The sequence below is a fragment of the Lonchura striata genome, chromosome 5, assembly GCF_050655825.1.
Source record: "Lonchura striata isolate lonStrDom1 chromosome 5, ASM5065582v1, whole genome shotgun sequence".
NCBI lineage: Eukaryota > Metazoa > Chordata > Aves > Passeriformes > Estrildidae > Lonchura > Lonchura striata.
The window spans coordinates 22,522,292-22,549,895 of NC_140707.1; the positions used below are offsets into that span (position 1 = coordinate 22,522,292).

General features: G+C 39.0%; 1 protein-coding gene across 4 annotated transcripts in view; it reads left to right on the forward strand.

Moving 5' to 3' along the window:
- The window catches only part of DENND5A (DENN domain containing 5A), a 61,384-nt gene that overhangs the window by 23,974 nt on the left and 9,806 nt on the right, over positions 1 to 27,604 (forward strand). For 2 of the 4 annotated variants that reach the window (XM_021529482.4, XM_021529481.4), the window contains 12 exons: positions 2,776 to 2,963; positions 11,024 to 11,341; positions 12,671 to 12,886; positions 13,790 to 14,024; positions 14,461 to 14,611; positions 15,261 to 15,354; positions 18,285 to 18,416; positions 19,921 to 20,073; positions 20,897 to 21,001; positions 23,214 to 23,298; positions 24,653 to 24,737; positions 25,729 to 25,857. In XM_021529482.4, coding sequence (XP_021385157.1) covers positions 2,776 to 2,963; positions 11,024 to 11,341; positions 12,671 to 12,886; positions 13,790 to 14,024; positions 14,461 to 14,611; positions 15,261 to 15,354; positions 18,285 to 18,416; positions 19,921 to 20,073; positions 20,897 to 21,001; positions 23,214 to 23,298; positions 24,653 to 24,737; positions 25,729 to 25,857 — 1,891 coding nt within the window. The remainder of the gene's footprint in view (positions 1 to 2,775; positions 2,964 to 11,023; positions 11,342 to 12,670; positions 12,887 to 13,789; positions 14,025 to 14,460; positions 14,612 to 15,260; positions 15,355 to 18,284; positions 18,417 to 19,920; positions 20,074 to 20,896; positions 21,002 to 23,213; positions 23,299 to 24,652; positions 24,738 to 25,728; positions 25,858 to 27,604) is intronic. The other 2 variants (XM_021529483.3, XM_021529484.3) reach the window with 1 other exon arrangement.

The following is a 27,604-nucleotide window of genomic DNA, read 5'->3' on the forward strand; positions in this document are numbered from 1 at the left end:
TTTCTGTAGGCACTTGACAGACTTTTCTCTGGTAGAATGTGAAAATAGGTAGGTGGAATTATGGTTCTTAGAGCTGCCAGCATCTTTCCATCCTCTTCCTCTTTTTCCAGGCACAGAATCTCTCAATTTTTTTTTTTTGTCTTCTACAGATAAATACTGTTGTGTAACTTCTCATACACACTTTAAGAGATAATGTATTTTATTTACAGCAGTTGGTTAGAATAAAAAAAATCATGATTTTTCTGTGTTCTTAAGTGGCTATATTAAAAAAATTAGTGGATTTTATTTTTCTTGCACAGTGATCAGTTAAGCACTTTCCTATCTAACAGTGCCCTAGTCATATGTCATTATTTCCCTAACAGTGCTTGTGTACAATAAAAGGCCAAAAGATCGTGTCATTGACACCAGAAAAAGCACATTCTGATTTCAGGGACAAGAGCAACAGCACTACTGAAAACAGTTCTTCACTCTTTTAATCTTTTTGTTGTTGTTATTTTTAAATCTTCTGTAATTCTTTGGTACAAGAACTCTGCTGCTTGCTTCTTTAAACCCAAAACTCCCTCCATACCCTCTCTGGGTAGGTATAACTTATGAAAACATAGGAGTTATTTTTGTTTGTTTTTATGTTCTTGTCTTTGTCCTTGCCTTTTGCAAATAGCAGAATGCAGTCACTGTTACTTGCAGGCTGCAGCTTGCCAGGCTAAATCTTTGGGAATGGCTTAAGCCATGTGGATATCCAGGATCAGAGAGCTGCTTTTGCAGATAGCTCTGTGGCAGGAGATACCTGCCCAGTGGATAGCAATTCTGACCTATTGATGTTAGTTTGTAATTAATTTGGAAGGCTGATACTAAAGTTAGCTTAATGACAGAGGGAGAAGTTGTATTTAAATTATCCTGCAGGATCAGACAGGGGGTTTTGTGTAGTGGGAAAACACTTTCTATTTTAAGACTTGTACTTCCAGATAAACAAGCTGAATACAAACCAGCTGCAATGTTTGTGTATCTATGGCTACATTTAAAGGTCCTTTAAAAACTGAAGAAAATAGGGTATGGGATAGAATCCTCTTCTTCCCAAAGCTTATCATTAATTCATCACTTCCTTGCAGTCAGGCTGTGATTAAAGCTGCAAACCCGTACGTAGCTACGTAGGCAGAAGCTGGTGTCCAGGCAGAGTAGGGGAGTGTTGCTGTGATGTTCATTGGTATTTCAGTCCAAATAAGCTTTTGGCAAAAACTTTAACCTATTTAAGCTGTTCTCATCTGTTCTGGTTGAAGGGTCCTTCGTGGCAGGTCTGCTGTGAGGCAGTGATGGGTTCCATGCAATAAACTTTTCCACCAGCACAGCTTGATATGAAGATTAAAAATCAAAAGCCTAAGTTGCAGAATTATGGGTGATGTTAGCAAAACCTGTGCTGAATTCCTCTTAGGTTGTGTGGCTCTTTGCAGACCCCAAACTCTACAATGTTGTCCCCAGACAAAATTAATCATGAATGCCAGGAACTTAATTACTTGGCCTTTTTTTTTTTTTTCTACTGTCTGAAGTCTTGAGTGGAGGCTGGCTAAAAGATAGAATCAAAACCATCAACTTGGGCTGAGCCACAGTTAAGCTAAATTCTTCTCCAGAGTGTTTAGAACAAAAGTTATTCTTACAGTTTTCATCTGCCCTCTGTGACAATGTGCAACAGCTTCAGAAACCTCAGCACCTGAGCCTACCCATTCAAGTGTCTTTTTAAGTTTCATACTGTCTGTGAGAGAAGACATGCATACCCCACACCTTAATACTACACACGCATATGAAGGTTACTGACTTTTTCTCTTCCTTGTATTCCCTCCCCTTTCCTGACTGGAATTGGATGTTGTTGCAGTATCAAAAGGCATCCTGTGTCTCCAGTTTGTGCTATATTTATAGCCTGACAGAAGGGAGGAATTGCCCTAGTTGTGGGAGTGTTTTATACCCTTTCCAGCCTGGCAGCTGGAAGGCAGCTGGGATGTTTCAGCAGCTGTATTGGAACACACATCTGGTGCTGCCTCCCTCTTTATGGGATTTCAAAAACCCTTAGAGATGACTCTGTAGTTACAGATGAGGAGGGTGCAATGTTTGCCCAGAAGTGTGAACTGCTCTAGCCACCAGTGCTACATAAAAAAATCTCTTAGTGTGTTGCACAGGTAGATTTAACAGTACTCCTAAGTTCTAGGAGGGCATGAGTTGTTTTTACATTGAACTGAGGCTTTGGTCGTGCATTGCAAAGGCTAAACAAAGCTGATCCTTTGCATTTCCTGCATAGTTATTTCAGTCACACTGTTGGGTTGGCTGCTATACAGCGTGCTTTATAGACATTTAAACACTCTTTGAAAAAATGTTTATCTGAGAGATACCAGATGCCTTGGGTTTCATCCAAGGCTTCCATAGAAAGCCCCGAGCACAGAGAAAATAAATTATTTCTGATGTATTTCTTAGCTGATTACAGTATTGCATCTGTGTTCAAACTGGTGTTCCTGGTGACCCTGGTATAGGTAGCAGAAAGTGACTTAGCATGCATTAAGGCTTAGTTTGCTCATTTCCATATGACTTGTAGAATGACCTACTTTGGGTTGAGCTCTCTTTGTTGTTTCAGCAAAATGTGCTGGGTGTGCAGGTCTGGGTTTTCATTATGATGCCACTCAGCACTGGGTTTTGTGGTTTCTGTTTTCAAGCAACTTCTAATTTCTTTAATTTAAATTCATTTACTTAAAAGTATTTGTGAAAAAAAAAATTAATTTTCTTGATCTTTTTCAGATTATCAGAGGCTGATGACAGTGGCAGAGACCATCACAGCACTAATGTTTCCATTTCAGTGGCAGCATGTGTATGTTCCTATCCTTCCAGCATCCCTCCTTCATTTTCTAGATGCTCCTGTCCCTTACCTCATGGGCTTGCACTCTAATGGACTGGATGATAGGTCTAAACTGGAACTTCCTCAAGAGGTGAGAGGAGCTTGCCTTGATTGATTAAATACTGTCCATGACTATGAGGGAAGTGAGAAATGATCCAAAACACAAGTGCTAACTGTACCAGCCATTGTTATGTTCTTGCTGGCTCTGATTTGGGATAGGTCTTTTTTTCCTGGAGATGCTGACAAAAATCTGGTGAAATAGATAAAGCCCTGCTTTTGAAATTGTATGCTCTGATAGAATTCAACTGTAATTTTACAGGAACTGATGTATTGGGGTTGCAGAAAGAACATTTTTGTGCTGGAAAAATTAGCCTTGCTGTGCTAGGAAGTGCAGTGTGAATTCCCCAGCTGTGGCCAAAAGGTTGTGGTGGTGAGTGAGAAGAGCTCAAGTGGCATCAGCACCGTGCTGGTTCCTGGCTGGGTTTCCCTGCCCTGCATTTCTCTCTTGGGGTTGGCTTGCATGGACCCAGCCTGGCAGGTGTGTGCACAAAACCAGTTCAGATTTTCTCCTAGAATGCCTGCTTCAGTGTGCAGCAAAATGTCAGCGTGTGCCTGAGCAACTCCTGCTTGTTGGGGTCGTGCTGAAGAGCCCTGGGAGCAGCAGCCCCCGTGTCAGGGAGAAGGAAATGCTCTGCTCAGGTTCTGCAACTCATCCATGGAGCTGGGACTGCCTTCAGGCTGCTTAGAGGTTGTTCTTACTTTTATTTATTTGATCCCCCTGCTCACTTCACAAACACTCCTTGTAGGGATGTGCCAAGAGAGTTTAAGAGCTGGTTGGGAGGATCAAGGCACCACTCCAGGCAGCAGAGGAAATGTCTGACCCCTGCTTACTTATAGGTGTAACTTTTCAGGGGAGGAACTGTGTAAATCATGGGAAACACCCTACTTACAGGCCCTGGTAGGATTCTCTGCCTCTTTCTCTGACTGTGGGTTTTCTTCTACTACCATTTGCATTTCTGGGAAAGCAGAAGCGTGGCAGGCACAAGGTTTTGTGGTGGTTTTTGTTTTCATTATCAGGCAGTGCTGCAGCATAGCTTGACACAAAAAAACCTTCCTTTTTAAAAAAGCTGTGTGAAATTAAAGACAAGATATTTTTGTGAACCTCCAGTCTGGTCTCCATGCCAACATTGCTCTTTTTCTCAAATCCATATGCTGGTAGTTTTCATTTGTTTTTCCTGGCAAGTTCAAAGTAAAACTTTTTTTTTCCAACTGTATTTTTTTCCTATGAAAACTAAAGTGTTTAATCTCTTGATTTCTTCATTGTCTTGCTCTCTTTCTTTTTTTTATTTTCCACTGGCATAATTAATAACAGAGTATGTTCTTGCCATGAAAACAACTGTATATCGCTTTGGTTTACTATTTTTTCAGAATTTTGGCTGTACTGACAGGCCTAATTAATATGGTTAGTTCACTTTTTAGAGAGAATAGCTGATGAAATAAAATGCATGTGTGGATATGCATATTAATATGCACCATTGATGTTTTCACAGTTACCACAAGCTTCTAAAAGACTCTCCTCCTTTTGTAAAGAGCTTCCTCATTTTAAAATCACTGTAATACTTTCAACTAAATAAACATATTTTAATTTCAAATAAGCATTTCATTTATTTCAAAGGTAAATATTTTTTGGAAGAGATTTATCAGGTTATTTTGGAGGTTTAAAGTAAAGCAGTTGCTCTATTTTTAGATGTTTGAAATTAAAACCAAGTACTATGAAAAAGTGATCTGACACCTCAATTTACATTTTGTTTTACAGGTAGCCTTTTATGTGAAGGTGGAGGAGTAGATTTTTGATAATATCTTACAGAGCCGAGAGTTGTCTGGGAGGGGAGGACAGACCAGACAGAAAGCAGCAGCAACATGCCCATGTGGTGGAGTTTGCTGTGAGACTTCCTTGTCCTTCTGAAGTTTCAGCTTTTCTCTTTCTTATTTGAAGAGTGTGCTCTTAAAACTTTGTGCATGATGAGTTTGGGCTGGTCTGAGAAATCCCCTTTGTAGTCACTGCTGGCTAAGGATTCTTGTGAGCTGCTGAATCCTTTGTGTTGCAGGCTGGAGATGTAACTGTGGCATAGAAATGGACTGGAGGCTCCATTCTCTTAGTAAATACTGAAAAGTTATCCTGTACCAAGAGATTTGTTTATTGAAGGGGTTAAGTAGACTGGGAAGAACAGGAGCTCACTATTATTGAGGTTTTTACTGTAGGGAGATTGCTTAAAAAATCCCAGCTAACCAAGAAAGAAACCCAAACAAACCCCCATTGAACAGCAAACAATAACTGTCATAGAACATGAATAATGTGGTGTTGTAGAACAGTAGAGGAGAGCATATGGATTCCATTATTTGTACTTCAATAAAGACAAATTTATCATCAGTATCAGAGTGGCTATTAATATTTAACATTGTTTATCTCTGAAGTTTGGAATATAGATCAACCTTTGTGAACTCATCAGGGTTATATGAGGAGCTCCTCTGGGCTCCTGGTATCAGAATTTTCCTCACTTGTCACAAAGAGTATACAAAGAGCTGTTCTGTGTTGTAATTTATTCTGAGTTCTGCAAAAAAATCTTTTTCTTTGTCTTGAAACTGCCTAAACTGCATCTCCGTTCCTAATCTATTTATGTGGATGTGTGGGACAGCTGCTGTAAAAGAAAGCAGTATCAGATTTAAGCAGAGGCCAAAGAGGTGAGCTTTGAGGAAAATCTAGTTAGTGCTTCTCAGTTGAAGGGCATTGTGGAAGAATGTCTAGCACAGCATGGATACCTCAGTATCACTGTAGACTTCTTCACTGTGGTTTTATAATGAAGAAGATTTTCTAAGAAGACAAATTTGTTTTGCCCAAAGTGTTTTAGGCTAATATTTTTAGGTTAATAATGTGAGAATACTGTCTGTCCCAACTCAGCTTTGGTGTGGTGCAAATCTTGCACACATATGCCATAAGGCTTGTTTTGGTGGTAGCCTCCCATATTAGGGTCACATCTGGTGTTTCCAGGGGATGATTTACCATATGAGCATGGAAATCCAGCTGTATCCTAGAAGTTAATGCTGGCAGCAGATGATGATTAAAATCTCCAACAAAAAAGTTGTGTTAGTACAAAGTTCAATTTTAGGTTATCCCATGGCTACAGCAGAATAGTCCCTGATGGAGAATTCATTGAAGACTACCAATGACCTGCAGACCTGACTCTGCAGCCCAGTAAAACTAGGAAATGCTGAGCTTCAGTGTGCAGTGGAGTCTCCTGTGCCTGGCAGCAGCAGAGTGCTCGTTCTCACAGGTGCTGCTGCTTTTCTGTGTGTGCATGAGCATCCTTGTGCTTTCCCTGGCACCAGGGGCTTGTGAGGAGCCCAGAAGAGAAGGGGAGGGCATGGGAGAAGCTGTGCTAGAATGAGGTGCTGCAGATGTCAAAGGGGAAGGAAAGAAGTTGTAGCTGTTTCAGGTGTTGCTGGCAAAAGTGTGCTTTGTTTATCAGTGAAACTGATCAAGAGAAGTGGTTTTAGCAGCTTACTCACAGATCACAAACCTAGCAAGTACTGAAGTAAGATTGGGTTTTTTGATGTGTGTTGGCATTTCCTTCTAAAAGAAACTTCTGCAGTGCTACAGAAAGACATTTTAACAAGCAAGTTACATGCAGCAGGACTTGAATGTATATCTCACCACTCTAATTTAGGAGAATGGTAGAAATTTAAATTATTTTCAATGGAAATAAGCAATGCTGAGTTTCCAGCACTAGTGAAATCAAAGTAGTATCTCATTAAAAAGCCTTTTTTAAATGAAGTGATCCCCGGGTCTTGGGCAATAACTTTTCCTGTTAGAAAAGTTGAAAGACTTTAAAACCTAAAGTGCATTTTTTCTGCTAGTATGAGACAGATTATTATATTCTCAGTGTTTTTATTTCAGCAATTAAAAGGATGTGATTCAATGCTAAACCTGAAGAAATTCTGTGGGGTTTTATTTTTGCATGTTGTTTCAGAAGATAAGAAAGGTCTCCTGAAAAACCTTCTTAGCACATTAGACCAAGATAATTATTTAAAGATGATCACTGCTTTGTATGCACTCTCAGGCTGTCTGCTGCTGGTTTGATCCTTGATAATACTGCAAATTTCTTGACAAACCTGTTGTATATTTTCTTGTACTCCAGTGTGCACAGCCACCTGAGGAGTTTCTGAAGGCTGCAATGGCTTTGAGCTGTAAGCTGTTCTCACTCCCAAATTCTGGGTTGGCATGAAGGACAGCAGTGCTGAGAATAAGTGCAGAAGGTCCCCATTTGCTTACAGGAGTGGCACAGGAGCATTCTTCAGAATTTAGTCCCACTGCAGACACTTGCCCCAAGTCAGCCATGAGTGTACAGAGCTGCACATCCATGTTCTGTGTGTGTTGTGTGAAGTGGGTGGTTGTTTGCAAAGTTGGGGCCAAATGCTCAAAGGTGGTACAGGGCTTTAGTCTTTCAGTGCTGTATTCAAGCAGAAGCTAAATAATTTCCTTCTGTGCTTGTGAACAGAGCTGAAAAGAGGGATATGAGCTTGATGCAGGCCCTGCTAGATCTGTGTGGGGCTTTGGCCCTTATTGTACCTGAGGTCAAACTAAAGATTTGCAATTGTCTTTTGGTTTTGGCATGGATGGGTGTGCTCCACACCCCACTGAGGCCATGGAAAGTGGTGCTGTTGGCTTGAGGGAACCAGGCACTGGCACCAGGTAAACAAACACCGATTTGCTTAGATTCACATTTCTAAGGTTTGTAAGGCTTTCACCTGGACACCCTGTTACTTGGAATGATTAAAGTGTGTGGGGAAAACAGGTTTTTAAGTTAGGATGTGGCATCCTTGTTCCTTAGTGTAGTATCTCAGAAGAGCCTTTTATTATAGATGATGTAATGTGTCCTCTCTGCTATTGAAGTGAAGTGGTGTGTAACTGTTTTGGGGTTTTCATCTGATCAGAAAACTGATATGTAAGCAACAAATAAAAGAATATGACTGGTCTAGAGACCTGAAATACCAAGTAACTAACTTAGGAATGCTTTTTCAATTGTATCTCTAGTTACACACTGCCAAGTATCTTGTCTTTATATCATTTTGGTTTTGTGTGAGTAAAATAATAAAGAGTGTGTCCATGTAGAGAGCTGTCAGCTATTCACAGCCCACTCAGCTGTGCTGCCTCCAGAGACGAAATGACTAAATCCTTGTGGCCAAATAACTCCTTTATTTTTCTGCTTTGTGTACTTGCCCAGTTCCTAGCATTCAAAATGCTTTGGATGACCATGATTTCATAAATAATAAGTGCCTTGTAATTTTTCTTAGTTTTTAAGGAGGGGTGCCCTCTATCCTTACTGGTATTCCATTCTGTCAGATCTAGAGTGTATCAGCATAGTGAGATTGACTGCTATGGTGTTTGTCACTGATTTACTTCAGATTTCATTTTCACAGGAAAATACCGGTTTGGTACCTCTTGAAGGGCTTGTACATGGAGATGTTTTTGCCATTTCTGAGCATGGCCTTTTCAGAAGTGGGTATGCAATTCTTCTCAGCTTCCCTGAGTTCAGAGAGGCTAAGTCACAATGCTCTATCTTATGTGTTATTAACCAGGCACTGGATAACTACAGAGTGTTCCTGAAAATATTCTTTACACTCTGTTTAGAGTATTGCTGCACACTGACTTCTTAAAATAAAATGCTTCCATATAGGCCAATTTCTGGAAAATGTAATTACAAGTTGTATGATAAGCAATCATTATTAGGAGCTCAGAGTGTTTAAATTGTGTGTATTGCTCTTAGAGAGGAGCCTTGCAGAAGGAAAAATCACATATTGGAAGAATTAACCAGGTGTTAACCCAGAGTTTATAAGCATTTTTAGCAAGCATTGAATTTGGCTTTTTCTTCCATTAGCAAGGAGTTTGAATTTCTACATTGGTAAGGTTAATGTTTGATTTCTTTTTGGCCAAGTTCTTTGTGGGTACAACCAAGTTTATTAACCAAGAGTGATGTTTTCTGCAGAATCTGATCCAAAAAGGAAGGAAAGTTGAATGGCATCAATTAAGGAAAGTTGTAAAAGGAAGTAATACAATTCAACTGTTTGAAGAATTTCTTACTGAGTTTGTCTTGCCATTTTGCAGACTGCTTGAGACGAATTCAATGCTTTTTGTTTCTCTCTCAGCACTGATTGGTAGGCATTGTGCCTGGTTTCAAAGCTTTATTTCTCTCCCGTCTTGAAGTGCTTACAGTGTTTCTGACAAACACCAGCTGACTTGACTTCTGATTGTCACAGAACCATGGCTATTGTGGGATCCCTGAAGCTCCTCAATTCGGGTTCTTGCTTCAGATGCTGCCTTGGAGGAGTGCTGGTATTAGGGGAATTTCAGCAATCACACCTGCCCTGCATAAAAAGAAAAACTTTTTCTAAGGTGCACTAGAAACTGTTTGAGAATCAATGTGTTAATTTTCTTTCTTGACCTTGGATTCTTTTGCAACACATAATTTAATTTGTGATGTAATTTGCAGTAAAGGATCTATACAAGAGATGTTAAACTGTTTCATATGCTTTCCTTTGAGCACAAGAAATCAATCTCCATATTGAAATGTTAGAACATTAGGAAGCAGAGAACTAGATTCATGCTTGCCTTTTTAACTAATGGTAATATTGTAGCAGGGCATGAATTGGACTAGTTTGTGCAAGCTAGTGCAATATGGCCAGTTGAGTTCTGCTTTAAGATTTTTTTTCAGTTTAAATGTTGAAGCTCAATAAGATATTTGTGATTTAAGGAGAGTTGACACCCTGTCTTCTATAGAAACCTGTCACAAGTACTAAATATGTATTTTCATAAGTTTACTTAAAGGAACAAGTCTCATCAGGCACAGTTTATTCTAGTCTACCTACGACCAGTCCCACAGAAACTTCCTACTAGAACTCCTTGTAGCTCTGATTTCTGGGATCATGTGTCATTCCTTCCATATGAGGTTGATATCTTCTAATTATTTCTTTCCAATTGTGGTGGTGCTTCCATCCTCCTGCACTTACTGAATCATAGGAATGGAGATAGGTCATTTCTCATAGATCTGAAAAGTGTTTTTGCTGCCAAGTTGTAGTGAGGCCTGAATTCAGGTATGGCCCCTAGAATGATGCAGTGCAGTTAAACTGGAAGTACCCCATAATCTGAGTGAAGGGATTTTGTATAGTGAAGGTTTAATAGAATAGTGACAGTCCGTGTTAATTCTGCAGTGAAGAGAAACTAAAATGCTTGTATAGAAGAGCAAAGTTACTTCTCTGTTCTTACCTTTCCAGGCAGGTTTCACACATGACTGGGGTTCTTGCTGTGATGTGTGTAGTTATGTAATGCTTTGAAACCATTTAATTTTGCAATGTAGAAGCCAAAAGGGGAACCTTCCTCTTTGCCAAATACAGAGTGAGGTAAACCTTGAAAGATGCAGAACTTCTTTTGATCTTCCGGTGGAAGCCACATAGGTGGTTTTTCTTTTTTTGTCCCTCACCTTGGCCTTTTTTGGTGGTAAATGAGTTAGAGATTGGAACAGAAAACCAGAATGGAAATTAGTTAATTTCATTTTTCTCATTGGAAGCAAACTTGGTTGTTCAAATAATTGCCTTAGTTGTCAGGCAATTGCCTTTTGTTGCTTACAAAAAAAAAAGAGCAGATAACTTCATTGTACTTCTGCAGTGTCAGTACACCTTTTAGATTGAAATTTGCTAAATCTTCTAGAGAAGTGCACTGATAATCTAACAACAGGCAGTCACCTGCTTACACATATATATGTATAAAATAGAATTGCATATATTCTGTAGTTAAAATTTAGCTGTACACATGTGAAAAAAATCACACATCTGTACCTAATTTATGCTATAATCTATTTTGTACATAGTAAATGTCTGTAAAATTAGTCTTCTTTCTCAGTTACCTCCTCAGAAGACCTGGATGTGTAAGTCTTGTGTTACATTCTTCAAAGCCAACCAACCAGTTCAGTTATGGTTGGGGCAACTCTGTTTTGCAAAATAACCAAACAAGTGAATTTGAATCTTTATATAAGCACAAATCCTAAAGATTAATAATGTGCTTAGTGATGCTATGTCCTATTCTAAATTAAATCCCAGGCTAACCTGTGCTTTGTGGATGTAGACAACCATTTCATTGAGCTGCCAGAAGACCTACCCCAGTTTCCAAATAAACTTGAGTTCATTCAGGAAATTTCAGAGATACTGATGGCTTTTGGAATTCCACCTGAGGGAAACCTGCACTGCAGTGAAAGTGCCTCCAAGATGAAGAGCCTCAGAGCATGTGACCTGGTTTCTGATAAAAGAAATGGGAACATAGCAGGATCACCTCTGAATTCCTATGAGCTGCTAAAGGAAAATGAGACTATTGCAAGACTCCAAGCACTTGTTAAAAGAACAGGTGTGAGTCTGGAAAAGGTAAGATACGAAATGAGCTGCACTCTCTCTGGTCCTGCAGTGGCAGATGGTCTGAAGTCATGGTCCAAAGATGCTGTGTGTCTGTCTTCTCTAGAAGGAACTTTCTGTCAACATGTTCTCAAACTTTATGGACACCTGTAGAGACAAGGACAAGCTTAGCGGAGAGAGGGAATGGGATTTAACCCTGTAGCATCTGGGAAAACCTTTGCTATCCACCAAGTGTTTATTTACCAAGATAATATGTTTAAAAATAGCATGTTTCCCTTTTTATTCTTGACTTTAAGATTTATGCTAAATTGTCACCACTAATGAATTAAGTGGCTAAAATTGACATCTAGATAATGCTGAACTTTGCATCCAGTCTTGGTTTCTATAGATACCTTTTTCATTCTGTGTAGAATAGATATATTTTTTTGCTTATATGTAATATATTTGCCATGGGGTTACTGTGATGCTTTTTTCTGGTTAATGTTATAGTGTCCAGGAGTGTCTGATTCCAGCAAGTGGACATGCACAGCTTATGGTGATCCTCATTGCATTTTTTGAGCGATTAGAATTGTGAAACAAAAAACAAATTGCAGCCCTTTGTGCATAAAATATACTACCTGAAAGACCTGGAAGTTTTTTGAGGTTTTGTGGAATGTAGTGAAGACTGTCACTATTGGTGATTTTTTCCCCCTATGAATTGAATATCTTAATTTTATTGCTTTTTTTCATAAATTTTAGCCCACTTCTTAATTGAAAATGCATTTTCTTTTCTGAAAGATTACTCTGAGGTATGTAGTGGGGAATTGTGATTTACACTCCTAAGCGTTTAGGCTACAGGCAATTGGCTGCTAGACATGCTCAGCTTCTTGTTACTGTGCATTTCTGTCTTCATTTGAAAGCTGGTATGTATTTAGCAGTTCTAAACCTGGAGTTGTTTGACACCACATATAGATTTGCCTAATATGCAAATCTTTAGGGGTAATAAGAACCTCTGAAAAGCCTATGCAGGTTATTGAAGGGTAAGAGAAAGTAATTTAAGTCTGTGGTATCCATGGACATATATATGGTTGTTGTTTACCCTTTTTAAATCTAAAACATATCCAGTGCAAACAGTACTGAAGTAAGTTTTGGTTTATTATGAGAAATTTTCAAGGCAAAGGTTTCTGTCTGGATTTTCTTGATTTTGCTGTTTTATTGCAGTAATTGAAACAGTAAGTATTTTTCTTTATTGAAATGTTGGCTTGAAGAGTAGCAACTGAATGGCAGATAAAAATTTTGTGTGCCTGGAATACCTGACAAAGCATCAATGCAAATTATTTGTGTTTTCCCTTACTTTTACAGCTGGAGGTGCGAGAAGAGACCAGTAGCAAAAAGGATCTTAAAATTCAGTGTGATGAAGAAGAATTCAAGATTTACCAGCTGAACATTCAGATTCGGGAAGTTTTTGCCAACCGCTTCACACAAATGTTTGCAGATTATGAAGTGTTTGTCATCCAGCCCAGTCAGGACAAGGAATCCTGGTTTACAAACAGAGAACAGATGCAAAACTTCGATAAAGTAAGTTGTAATAAAAAGGTACATCAATATAAGAGGTGAAACAGTATTCAAACTTAAGGCTTTGTGTATTGGGCCATTGAATGGAAAACTGTACTGTCAAAATGGTAATTTCTTCTTTAAATTTTAGTGTTCCCAAAAAAAGTCACATCTTAGTATGTGGAGAAATATATACAGATACAGATTTGGAGAGCTAAAGATACTATTTTAAGGATACTGTAGAAAAATGCAGCTTGCCCTAGAAAAATAGCATAGAAAGCCTCACTTTAGGGCTAACCTCCACATCAAGGTTAAATATGACTAGTGGAAACTGTTTGATTTTTAACCAGAGGAATTGCCAAATATGTTAATGAATTAAGTCATGACCCCAAATAATGCTTATTAACATGTGTACCAAATGTATTCCTAACTCTTTTGTAGAGAAGCATAAGACCTAGTTCTTGAAAATTTTGCACTTTGCTGGAGATATTTGTCAGCAGGAGAGTTCACATGGGTGAAGATTGTTGCAGCACTGTCTGCTAAAACACTCATCTGATTCCCACCGAGTTGTATGAAAAGATTCCCATTGATTTCACAAGCTGTGAGCCCAGCCAGAAGTACCAAATATGCACATCTGCAGTACTGATGGTGTGGTTTGCTGGGATCCTGTTAAAATTTTTGAAGATGAAGGAAATGCTAAAATCACAATGTACCAATTATTGTGCTATACAGTAGGTGATAGTACTGATGCTGAAAATTTCATGCAGACTGCCTGTTTTGGGGACAGAATTGATGTGTATAATAAAAACAGTTTTTAAGTGGCACCAAAACACTCATATATCCTTGATCAGAAAAATTGGTGCTTCTGGTGGATGTCTCTCTCTCTTTGCAGACTCCCAAACACTCCTATCTCTTTCTGTCTCTTAGGCTTCTTTCTTGTCCGACCAGCCTGAACCTTACTTGCCCTTCCTCTCAAGATTCCTGGAGACCCAGATGTTTGCATCCTTCATTGACAATAAGATTATGTGCCATGATGAAGATGACAAAGACCCTGTTTTGAGAGTTTTTGATTCTAGGGTGGATAAAATTAGGCTGCTGAATGTCAGGACACCGACTCTGCGCACATCTATGTATCAAAAGTGCACAACCATTGATGAGGCTGGTAAGGACCATGAACTTGACAGTTAGTGCAACTGGTCAGTGCTGTTGGTTGTAGACATTAGATTAAGTAATGATTGATGCTTTGAAACCTCAAAAAAAAAAAAAAATTGACCAAAATACAGATGTAAAGCTCAAACAGAGGACTAGACATTTTCTGTGATGTTGAGATGTGAGATGAAATTCATGTAAAGTAGAGCTCAGATGTTTTCCTGGTTGGTGTGTGAAAGATGTCTGAGCTTAAGAAGATAAACATTTTTCTCCTATTGGTGCCATTCTTTAATGTCAGAAACACTCTTGTACTAATAATGTCCCTGTTGAAATCAGTAAGCAACTTCTACCTCTTTCTTTAATTTGACATCTGCTTTTATTGAAGATACGTGATTATAGATACATGTCTGATCAAAACACCTTAAAAATTAACTTTCTTACTATTTCAGAGAAATCTATTGAATTAAGGCTGGCAAAAATAGATCACACTGCAGTTCACCCACACTTGCTGGACATGAAAATTGGACAAGGGAAATACGAGCTTGGATTTTTTCCTAAGCTTCAGTCTGATGTTTTATCCACTGGCCCAGCAAGCAACAAGTAAGTAAGCTAAGGCAACAGGTGCTGAATCTTGGTAAGATCTATAGAATGGCACTAAAGCAGAGATCTGAGAAAGCAAAGTCAGTTTTGTGTGTATTTTTTTCAAGTGGGAGCAGATCAGATGTTGTGGGGTGGGATTTTTGCTGTCCAGTTTGGTTTTTTTGTTTTTTTTTTTCCTTTTTTAAATATGGATTTCTTGAAGCAAATTTACTGAAGAAAGCTCTCTTATGTTTGAAGTTATAGTTTGTGTACTTAGAGTTACTTTCAATTATTGTCATTATAAAAGCAGATCCCCTTATTTGATCTTATGTAGGAACTAGCAAATATTTTAGGATATTTCTTTTAAAAACCTTGAAGGATGAGAGGCAAGGCTTAAATTGTCCTTGGAATTGTGACAAAAAAAAAAAAAAAAAAAAAAAAAAAAGAAAAAATACAAAGCAAATGTATGTGATCTAATATTCTAAAACATTTTGGTTGCCCAATATTCCAGAGATTCTTTGTGTGTGCTTGCAGCTGCGCTTTGGCTGATGTAACTGCTGTCAGCATGTTCAGCGTGTGTAGAATGTATAGAATAAAGTGGAAAGCTCTGATTGCCTCTGCCCTTTCCCTGCCTCCTGACACTTGGCTGATGTTATTTCCCCACGTGCAGGTGGACAAAGAGGAATGCTCCTGCTCAGTGGAGGCGCAAGGACAGACAGAAGCAGCACACAGAGCACCTGCGTCTGGACAATGACCAGAGAGAGGTGAAAATTGCTCAGCTCTAGAGATCTGATTTTTTCTTTCCTAATGGCCTGAGAAATGCTCTGCAACCTTTATGAAATGTCTAGACAGTTACTTGCAGTTCATGTCTGCTCTCCCTTAAGTGTGTTTAATACAAATGAAGTAGCAGACCAAAAATACTTAATTTTCTTATTATAAAAGTTATGTCATTTTTGCCCCTTCTCAGGACAAAATTATTTCATCCCATATATAGGAGAGTTCTCTGAAAACACAGTCACATTATTTTGAGTTGTTCTGGTTTTTTTTTGTTTTAAAGGGGATGAGTGGGAAGAGTTTTCAGCTATCTATTTCCCATCTCTGAATAACTTAGTCACCCTATGCTTCTTTTGTGTATTTGATGGAGGAAAGATAACCACCTCTAGAGAGGTTAATTTCATCCTGAAATCAGAAGCATTGCCTTTTGGCCTAAGTGTCTTCTGTAGGCCATAATAAGGTGACAAAGTGAGAGACAACCTCATTACTAAGGTGAGAGTGAGAAGCCCACCCACACTGTCACTTTTGTGGCTGCTTGTTTTTACACAGTGCAGTCTGACCACCTTCTGAACTGATAAACATCTCTTACAACTGCTCCTACAGCTGACACAGTTTTTCTTTGTGGTGAAGTGGTTTTGAAAGATCTGGGTGAGGTGAACTAATCACAGTACAGTTTCTGATTTGTATGGTACAGACAGCAAACTGTTACACCAGGTGTTGATTTATGGGTAATTCCAAGAATAGACTGGCTCAAAATATTAGAGGATTTCTGTTCGTTTACTAACCCCAGAGTTTTGCTTTTGTTTGTGTGTTGTTCATTGAAAGCAATATTCTCTTGCCTTGTTAAATATCCTTAGAAAAGCTTAATTTTGAGTTTTAGTAGTCTTGTGTCTGTTACGATAGTGTTTTTGAAACTCGAGTGTGTTTGTTCAGTTTGTCCTTTTATGGTAGTGATGGATTTAATTATCTTCCTAGTGTACTCAATTCCGGAATTTACTTACTGGTTTGTTAAAATTTTGTTGAATTATAGTGTCATCTCTGTCATCCATAACCGTGTAACAGAAAAATGTCTGCATAATAAAAAACCTCTACCAGTAGTTTCTGGTTTTGACATGTTCCATATGCTCAGCTACCTCTAAAGTGCTTTTTTCTTAGATGTAACAGAAATGAATAGTAGTTGATTTCTAACCTCATTACTGTGCTAAACAACACAATTGTTAAAGCATGTAAACTTTTGAGCTAATTACAAAGGCAAAAATCTGCCTGTGGTGTCTGGTGTGTTTTGTTTGTTTTGTTTTTAAACTGATTCCTCACATATTCATTTTCTATAGGAGTTATTCTGTTGTAAAAGGCAAAAAAAATCTGAGGAATAAATATTTTGAAATACATGCTCAGCTGGGGGTGCCAAGTGCCAGTGGGAACGGTGCTGTTGTTTTAGGGGTTTGTGCTGTACCTCTTTGATGACATAACGGTGATTGAACATTGATCCCTTCTCTGAGTGAACCTCAGAGCTCTCCAGTAAATTTGAGAGTGGGGAGGGAGCTCTTCTGAGATGAGCACTGGGGGCCAGGCTGAGCAGGAAGTGTCAAACTGCAGCATTGGCAGTTTTAAACTAATTGAAGCTTGAAAATCCGTGCAATGGAGACTTTTTACTTGCAAACATTTGTGCCCAGTGGAGGGCAGAGTTTACACAAAGCCACTGATTTAACACCATCTTTTCTTTTTTCCTTTCAGATTCATTACTTATGAATTTATTTTTATGTTGTATGCTTGGGAGTTCTGCACTGTTATGTCTTCACTCTTTTCTGTTTTGCATGTTTGCTTTTATTACTTCATATGTCTTACCACTTTCACTTTACATCTGCTTGGCTTTTTGCTACCAACTTATCCTGCCAGCACCTGGACTTTTCCATGTCAGAGCTTCAGTTGCAGTTATGTTTAGACTGGGACCAGCATGATTGGCCCTTCATGCCTTCTATAAAATCTGTGTCAGAGCATTACCTGGTATGTCCAATGCACAATATGACTGTAATCATAGTTCTGGATAAAGATGCATAATTAAATGTTTATATCACAGTTCTTTAGTGCAAGGCCAGTGGAAAAGGTGGGATTTTCCCTCTTGGTTGTATTTGACAGATCTCTTCACTGACATTTCAGCTGGTCATTATTTCAATGAGCTAGAGAGTTTCCCTGTCAATTTGATATATATACTAATACTGAGTATTCCATCAGTGCCTATACAGGACTTTCTATCACTAATTCTCATTTAGCTGTGCCCCAACCAACCTGAGATCACCTGGCTTCCAAAATATTTGTTGTATCACTCTTGTCTCTGGGGTGAAAACAATGGCAACTCCTTGATGGCAGTAATAGGAGCAGAAGAGCTCTTTCAAGTAGAGTGGGTTCAGGAAATGATTTTCCTCAAAAATACAGCTGTTTCACAGCTGAGAGATGTTGCTATCATTTGCATTTTGCAGCTGCTTCCTGAAAGAGCAAAGTTTTCTTGCAGTCCCCATGTAGACCAGTCTGCCACTTGAATAGTCTTGGTCTGGGTAGTTTTTGCAAATTTTCATTTGAATGAAAAAAAAAAAAAATAGACAATTGGCAGTGGTGCAAGGAGTAGTTGAATCTCTATGCATCTGAATATCCTCAGCAGTTTGTATTGTGTTTTTGTAATTCAGCAATGTGTGTTCTAATACTGTGTAGACAATATAAATGGGGATTTGACCTCTGGTGAAAAAGCAGTTTAAGTTTCTCAGTCCTAAATAATGCTGAATATAAAAAGGGGCCTTTTCTGAAAGAGGAGATCCTTTCCTCCTCACTCCAGAGGTGGGGGTTATAAAGATAAGTTTACCTTTTTCTCTCAGCTAAGTAGCCTCACTTGCACTTCTTTCTGTGTCCATTTTCTCCCCTAATCCAGAAATACATCCAAGAGGCCAGGAACCTGGGCAGCACCATCCGACAGCCCAAGCTCTCTAACCTCTCTCCATCAGTAATTGCACAAACAAACTGGAAGTTTGTAGAAGGCTTGTTGAAGGAATGCAGAAATAAGGTAAAAAAGAGAATAATTCGACTCTCCTGCACCTCATATCCATCCTTTCTGGATCATTTTGTATCCAGGATGTTTGAACCCCCCCACTTTTCTGCCATCTGTTTCTGCTTTATCCCTATAAGGATTTTTGCATGGTGGTGAGAAATAAATGAAGAGATAATGTATTCAGAAATTCTGCAAGGAGCAGAGACTTTATCAAGCAGATTTATGATAGGGATTGAATATTCTGAAGGGTCTTTACCATCCTGCTGCCCAAGTCTATTATAGCACATTTCAGTTATAACTAATGAGACAGTACTATTTCAGCAGGAGTGAATACTCCAAAAGCGGCTTGTGGGGAAAACACAGCAGCTTTTCTCATAAGGATATTTCTGAGCAGTACGTTTTTAAGCACTTAATGAAGAAATTTGGCTTTAATTTGTAGACATGCTTCACCAGTATATGTTTGACAACATATTAATCTAAAGCAAATGTTCATGTTTATAAAAATACAGCAAAGAGAATAATTATGAAATAGACACATTCTTGTCTAAAGTCAGTGGAGGTACTATATACAACTTTTCATAAAACTCTATTTAATATGTGCATCAACTTCTGATTTAACTTTATGGAACTGTCCAGCTAACCCCCATTCCTTAACAGGGGCACAATAGATGGTGAAAATTTTTGAATATTGGCTTGGCTCTGTGACAGTGAGAAATTGCCAGAGGGAGTGAGGGGGAGAAGCAGCTAGGGACTAACTTGGACTTCTTAATCTCCAGCAAGACTGTGCAGGGGTGCTTAAGGGAGTATTCTTCATTTGAAAGAATATGAACAAAGGTGAAAAAATGTGTAAGAGACGAGTAGAACTGATTCCCTCACCATTTTTTTCCTCCAGTTAGCTGTATGATGAATATATTGTGACTGGAAGACTACTTCAGGAGCTGGTGAAAGCTTTGTTGGCCTGTATGAAATTGTGCACAGTTTAGGAGAATGTGGCTCATAGGGAAGCTTAAGAGGTGCACTCCAGAATGAGTTTGGGTTAATCCAAATGCCCTTCTGGCAGAACAGCATCACCCAGGAACGATATACCCATGCTGCTTGGAGACACTTGGGTGCATTCACCTCCCCTGAGAGGAGGTGGACAAAGTGTCCTGCTTTTGGGGAGTGCATCCAGTACTCACCAAAGTACCCAAGATCTGTGTTTTGTGGCCTTGCTGCTGAGCATCCATCTTGTTAATGTGTGACCTGCTGTTCCTTTTGTTGGGGTTACTCTGTGGAAGATGATGTGCCTGTTTGCAAACCCTTTTTTAGAAAAACAGAAGATGAGCACTGGTGCTGTCCTGGCTTGAAAACCGGAGATAAAAGAAGGGCAGGTCTGCACTAATGCCAGAAATACATATATACAGCCAGTTATTCTGCCAAAACTTTGTTACCATGTCAATTATTGGTCATTTAAAAAATGCAAGTGATCTTGGAAATTCCTGGGAGAGATTTACCTCACTTTTACCTTGTCCTTTTTGAGACTAAGAGGATGTTGGTTGAGAAAATGGGTCGAGAAGCTGTGGAGCTTGGTCATGGTGAAGTGAATATCACAGGAGTGGAGGAGAACACCCTGATAGCCAGTCTGTGTGACCTCCTAGAAAGAATATGGAGCCACGGTCTGCAAGTCAAACAGGTGAGGCATAAATATTCCTGTACATTGCAGAGCACACTTTCCTGAAGTTGTATTATGCTGTTCCTCTCTCTGCTTTCAGAGGACAGTTTCAGTGTGTATGTGGAGATGTTAAAATACTCGTGTGCCCTTCAGTCTTTCTTATGTCACTTCCTATCCCCTGTCTGTCTCCATGTTGTGGGATATGTGCAAGTGTACCTGTAGATGTGTTCCACAGATAACTTCTTGGAGGACTCTCCATTTAACCTGGGGTTTTCATTTGGTTTGGTGGGTTTTGGTAGTTTTCTTTAATAGGATGGTAAAAAAACCCAAACTATTGCTGTGTTCTTAATATTTTTGTTAATGAAGTTGCATAGGCTACAAAGCAACCTGTCCTAAAGGTGCTCTCTGTGGGATGGGGGGAATTGTTTTCCTGAAGGATAATTTAGTACTTCAAAGTAACAGTCTTGCTATTTTGGTTCTTTGTGTAATGCAGGGTACTTAAATTATGGTTACAAGATCACTAGCTAGAGGTGTTGGGGTTTTGTATGAAATGAATAATTGTTTTGCTCTTCTGTTTGGAGTCACTTGTGGGACAAGATGGAGTTTGGAGGGCCTTTACCAACTTGACTTCTCCTTTGTACAAAGGAGTAGCAAGAGTGGAGAAGATGATAACTTCCTTTCTTTTTAAGAATATATGTTCATAATCCAGACAACTGTAATCCAGTATCTCTGTTCCCAGCAGCCAAACACCAGTGTTTAATTCTGCTCTCCTTCAAACTATACAAGTTTTCTATGTGAAGATTTATCATGTGATTCTCTCCCTTCCCTCTTGTATATCACTTAGGATAGAAGCTGTACTGCTTTCGTCTTAGAAGACAGAGCATCAGTATACTCTGCTTCAACCCAGATTTGGGCCTTTCAGACCACCAGACGGCCAACCCTTCATAAGGTTAATGCTTTGGATTGATTGCAGATGTTGGCAAGCAGTGCTGAATGGTGGAATAAATAGAGTGGTGGAATAGAATAGAGGCCTGATGGAGGAAGTGCAGTGTATATCATAGTATGATCCAGAGTTTAAAAAAAAAAAAAGTAAAAAGGCACCACCAGTTCTGTGTGCTCTGGCCTTTATGAAATATGAAAAGCCTACTGTTTCATACATTGATTTTATTTTATTTTTCAATAATGAGCCAAGGAAGACTCTTCTTTCTCAACTGACCATAGTAATGAGGATGGCTTTCCTTCCACCAATCCCTGCTTTTACCTCTTCCCTGCTGATGAACCCCAGCAGTCCTACATTAGCTACCTACTGATTTTTCCACATGCAAAGGGAATCCATGCCTTCCGTTGTCCCGAGCAACGCAGGAGAGTTGTGATGTAGGATCTAATGACTGAAGTAGTCTGGACTTTCAGAAGGCTTTGGTTATTCCCTTGCCCATTCTCTATCCCACTACTTTCCTTAGGCTGTCTTCCTTCCCCTTATAGATCCAGCTTGCCTCATCATTGCTATTTGGTGAAGTTAAAGGAGAGGCCCACGGTGCAGAAGAGTGGGCAGACACTGCATGAGTCCTCACATTCATCGTGGTTGTTGGCATTGATTTGCTGCAGGACCCTTTGTTGCTGCTTTCTGTGATCTGTTGCAGTTCTCCTTGCCATGGCAGCTGGTTGCTGAACACTAGACTGTGTGTGCATGTGTGTGTTTATTGGGGAAAAAACCACAGTTTTGGATGTAACTCTTTGCTGGGTGATACCTTCATGTTCTTTTTTATCTGTTTATAATAAGACTTGCAGTTTTGGCTTTCCTTGTTGGATCTGTCAGGTACACACAAGACACAATGGATTTTTTTTTATATCCTCACCACTGAATGCATATTTTTAATAGATTTCTATCATCACAGATGTTACAGACACTCCAGGATTTATTCTTCTGGAGGCGTGCCACTTCTGAAATAATCCCTCATGGTCAATAGTTCTTTATGTCAACTGCAGGGAGCTATAGGATGGAAATGGTTAAAGATTTTTAAATATAGTTTAAAAAAGAATTTAAAGACGAACTATGTTTGCTGCATTTCTGGGAAGGCACTTAGATAATTTTAGATGAAATTGATAGTGTGGAATTGACAATTATTGGCTTCACAGTCATGGCTTCTTTCTGCACAAAGCTGTAAATAAAAATATGGCCTCATAATATGACAGCTTTTCTGAAATGCAGAATTGCTTGATCTTTACTGGCGTCTCAGGTTAGTACAGTACTTTAGGAAGATAAGTAATACTAATTATCTGTAAGTAATTCCAATTCATGTGCTGGAGAGCCTCTGGTTGCTTACTGCTGCCTTTCTGCAGCTTTGCAAGCTTTTTTATTATGTGAAATATTTTATGATTAATCCAAGAATCTTTATCATTTCCCAGTGAAAGATTTTCTCCCCCTCTGTTTTAAGCCACCAGGGATTTAAGAAAGCAACATAATGAGCAAGGTGCACCTTTTAACACTATATGATGGATTTAACTTGGCCTAAATATTATATCCCAAGTTCTAACTTTTCAATTGGTTTTACAATGTGTAGAACTGCTGGGGTATTTTTGCTGATAAGCTTTCACTGTTGTGCTTGTATTTTGGGATATCTTACTGTGTTTGTGATTATGCAGATGCTTTACCTGATGAAATTGAGGGGAATCTTTTGAGATTCTAAAAATGGGCAGCATTTATCCTTAGCCCTGAATTACTCTGAGGGGAGCAGGACTTGGCCCGGGTGTGTCTTGCACAGGCTGGCTCTGTGTCCCTTGTCATTCACTGCTGGAGAGACAGGGAGAGACCCACAGGACAGGTCACAGCCTCAGATTTAAAACTCCACAGCATTTTACAATGGGTGTTCTCTTGTCATGGTAATGAACTGAGAGGGAAAAAGTTCCACTGACTTTTTGCTGTTACCAGAATCATTATATCACAGTAGTCTGACTCTTGCTTTTCCTTCTCAGCCTCTTTACAGCTCCCAAGCACCTCCCACTTTTGTCTTACTTTTGTTTTTTACCATTGAGTTTATAGGGAGAAACATCTTTAAAGCAAGTCTCTGTCATGGCTGATACTTTCAATCATGTTTTAAACTTTTTTTTTTTTTTTAATTCAACTGGTAGTGATTTCTTTAACTAATGTTTTTTCATTTTAGGGAAAGTCTGCATTGTGGTCTCATCTGTTACATTACCTAGAAAACAGACAAAGAAGAACCACATCAGGCAGCTTCAGTACCTCAGGTAAGATTGGCATCTGCTGGAAGAAGGTGATTAAAAGCTGTGAGTAAGAGCTGCCTGCAGATTTACACCATGAAGAGTGTTTTTCCCTTGGAAATACCCTTCACTCAGTATAACTGAATCAAATATTATGGTTACTACAGGTTTAATATGGGCCTGGTATGTTGTCTCAGTATGTTTTATGAAAAATAAACTGGTTTGCATTGTGCCCACTTGTTTGGGTCTGGGATCTGAGTACCATGGTAGTCAGAAACCCAGAAATAGCTGATGCCTCAGAGACAGGCTTTGAAATGGATTGCTCTGGTGCATCATCCTTCATGAGACACACAGGCCCTGCATGACTGGCAGAGCAAATGATGTTATGGATCAGGATGGAAGAGCAGTATAAGCACAGAATATTGTGCTGTACACCTGAAGTTTTACATAATGGCTTGATAAACAACTGAGCAGGAGGCTTACTGTTAAAAACTTAAACTGAAGAAACATATTTTAATTTTTGTTGCAGTAGCAGCAATATTTTGCGTAAGATCCACTGTTAATATGTTTTTAGGATTATTAATGTAATTTTTAAACATTGCTTCTTGTGTCAGGTAGGGGCATAGGATAGAAATTTTGGAGAGAATAAGTTTGGGGAGGCAGTGGGTGTCTTTTATTTTTTATTAAAAGCTGCTGTAAGCAAAGATTTGAACAAAGAATGTTGCGAAGATCTTGTAAGCAATCAAAACCATAGATCTGGAAATTTTAGTCTTCTGAATGTCCCTTAGTTCATAGTGATTTTGTGTATCAGAATAAGTCACAATTAATTCCATGCTTTCTAATTTGGGATTGAGGGCAGAGATTGCATTCAACGTAGAACTTCATTCTGGAGTTTAATTTGAAAGATAAAAGTAATAATATTGCTTGAAAACCCCAAAATGTGATATTTAAAAAGTAGTGGTGCTACAGAAGTGTGCAAAGTAATAGCTCAGTAAGGACAGGGTGTGTGGTGTACTGAGTACAACATATTTAACACTGGTCTCTGGTGTCAATAGTGCCACTTACTGCACAGCAAGAAAACAGGGTAGTCTTCAGAAAATAATACTTGATTACTCTGTCTTAAGCCATTTGATGTGATACCAATTTCAGCTGAACCTAAGCTCAATAATGTATTGGTGCTCAGTGTGTGCTGAGCTTTAGAGCCATCTGTGTAACATTAGATTTTTTTGTAATTTGGAGTGGAAATACACCACATTACCTTCACAGAGTCACCAGTAATACAAGAGTGCAAATTGGTGTTGATTCATCTTATTTTTTGTATTGATTGTAGAATCTCTAGATGGATTTCTGCTAACAGGAAATTGTTTTCTTCTGAATCTAGGAATACTTCTCGATTCAGAAAGACGAAAGTCTGATACAAGTCCAGCCATGTCACCTCTCAGAATCTCTCTCATCCAGGATATGAGGTGAGTTTGAACTGTTAAACAGCCCAGAACCCCCTGAGATCTGCACGCTTGTTCTGTGTCTACTGTGCACCATCCTGTGTTTCATGCAGCAGCAGGAGGGGCTATGGGGAAGGAACCTGATGAACTATTTTAAAGGAGATAGTTCAGCATTTTCATTAACCTTTACACAAACAGGTTTCATACTGAGGAGCTTTTATATTGTCAAAGCTATTAACTTATGGAAATACCATGACAGAGTTTTCATATTTTTAACATTTTGTGTATTGGTTTATTTTCACAGAGGTGTGGGTGTAGTGTTTGTGTTTTCCCAGTCATTGCTAAGTTAGTTGTGTAGTTCTGAGACCACTTTTGCTTCTCAGGAAAGAACACAGTTTAAAGGACTTGTTTGGTCTAAAGAATGGGTTTATCTAACATTCAGTACTTTAGTGTGAATGAAACTACAACTTCTGCCCAGTGCCTTCTTTTCAGTACACTGAAAAAGCAATATGCAGAACTTCTGAAACAACCTTGGCAGGAATTGTCTTTTCCTTGTTTTTCCTTACAGCATCCATTTTTTTTTCAGCAGGGAAGAGTGAATTGAGGATTTGCCTGCCTTATTAAAATATACCATTTGTGCCTTGTGTGCAGGAAAAGCTTCTACTGAGCATGCAAAGACAGTATTTAATTTTCCAAAGCATTCAGCCATAAATATTGCAGTGATAAGGTCCAGAATGAGTCCTAAATCATGTGAGACGATGGGCCTGGTTTAGAATTTTGTAAATAGGGCACTGCATTGCAGATATTTCCTTTTCAGGCTCTTATTCTCTTTGAGCTAGATTGCAGGGATTTTTTTTTTTTTGTGCTGAATATTAAGGTGATTATGTTTCTTTTTCCTACAATTTACCTATAATTTTGTGTTATTTGGAAAATTTCAGCTGAGCTTGGTTCAAAAGAGCTGTCATGCTTTGACAATACCAAGGCATGTCTTTTTCTTTTTTTTTTTTTTCTCCAGGCATATCCAGAACATAAGTGAGATCAAAACAGATGTTGGCAAGGCCAGAGCCTGGGTTCGCCTGTCTATGGAAAAGAAGTTGCTTTCTAGACATCTGAAACAGTTGCTTTCAGATCATGAACTCACAAAGTAAGATGGGTTATGTTGGTCAAAACTTTTTAAAAAAACCAAAATTTATATAATTGTTTGGTTTCAAAAATCCAGGTGTGCCTATTTTTGCATCTGCTTAGCAGTGTGCAGAAGGCATGGAACAAACTGGTCTTCCAAGTGTGTGAGCTGTTTGGGAATTAGGATTCAATGCTGGGGTTCTTGACATGTGTTTTTACATTTAGAGCCTGCTCAGCGACCATAAGGTGATTTGCTTTCATAATAATCACATACAGTGTTTACTGTGTGGAAATTAAAGCCATTGTAATTAATTTTAATTGAAGACTTCTGTCTGGAGACAGCTTAACCTATGCTGTCTGCTCTTCCTTTCCTTCCACTCATCATCTTTCAAGGAATTTCTTCCCCAGTCCCCCTGAACCCCAACAGCTAATTATTTGAGATTTGGCTTGTCTTATATTATGTTGGACTTTCTGATGAAGCTGTGGCCTTCGGTGAATAAGGAAAAGCTGAAGGATGGAGTGAGGGCAGCTAATAAATCTTGTATGTCCAAATTAAGTTTAAGCCCCTCCAGTGAAGTCAACAGTTCAGATCAGGTTAAATTTAGCAGTGCTTGTCCCATGCAGAACACATGCTGTGGGAGGACTTTCCACACACCACCACACTCCATGTACCCCCACAAAAGAGAAGGAAGAAACCTCTTAACACTGGCCACTGTACTCTTCATCTCTCAGGCAGATTCTGATTCTCCTGAACAGAGGGAGACTGCAGCAAAAGCATGTTTAAAATGAAAATAACAGACAAAGGAGCAACTTGTACAGGATGACATCAATTCTCTGTAATCTTGTGTGCTTTGTGCTGCATATTTAGATATCCTACTTAGAGAGCTGTTGTAGGCAGTATGGTTTGAAAGTGTGCCCCATTTGCTTTTGGAGGAAGCAGTGCTGAGTTCAGTGAGGTACTTAAAGTAATGGTGCAAATTCTGCCATTGTAAAATGTTCACAAGATTGTGTGTTGTTCTTTTATGAAGCAGCTGTTAGGTATTTTAATTATCCCATTCTCTTTACTTGACATTTGTTAACAAATGTAAGGAAAATGTTCCATGTTTGGTTTCTTTCTAGTCTGCAAAGGGAACAGGGAGAAATCACATGTCCTGAGACCTTTATGTGCCCAGGGAAACAGAGAAACCTTACCCTTTGAAGAGACAGGACAGCACATACCCTGACAGGCTGTCAAACATGTGATTCAGATTGTGCAGATGAACCACAGACATGGGCATCTGTGAGACTTTTGTGGCTTTGCCACTCTTGTGGCTATAGGCAGATTAGGTTAATTTAAGGCTCAGTCTATTTTCCTTGAACATTTCCTGTCAGTCTCTAGTATCAGGTTTGTTATGTGAGAACATGCCTGTATGTTGATTATCATTGATTTGTTTTGCAAGTTTCTGTCTTGTGACTTGCTGACTTTTTTGTAAATTGATACCTGAAATGGAGGGGAGTTGTCAGGATGACCTCCTGGCAGGAACAACCTATCCATGGCTGGGTCAGCATTTCTCATATCTAATCCCTGCATTCTGGAGGGTTTAGGAATTCCTGCACCATCAGTTGGATTTTGATATATTTTGGCATGCTTTTCTTTTATGATTATGCCCAACATTTGTGTTATTTATTGGTTGCCACCTTTGCATGCTTATCATTTTGGTTATGTTGGGAGCTGTGTACTATCAACACTGGAACTATTCCCTGTATTAATGTGCAGGTTGTTGTAGCCC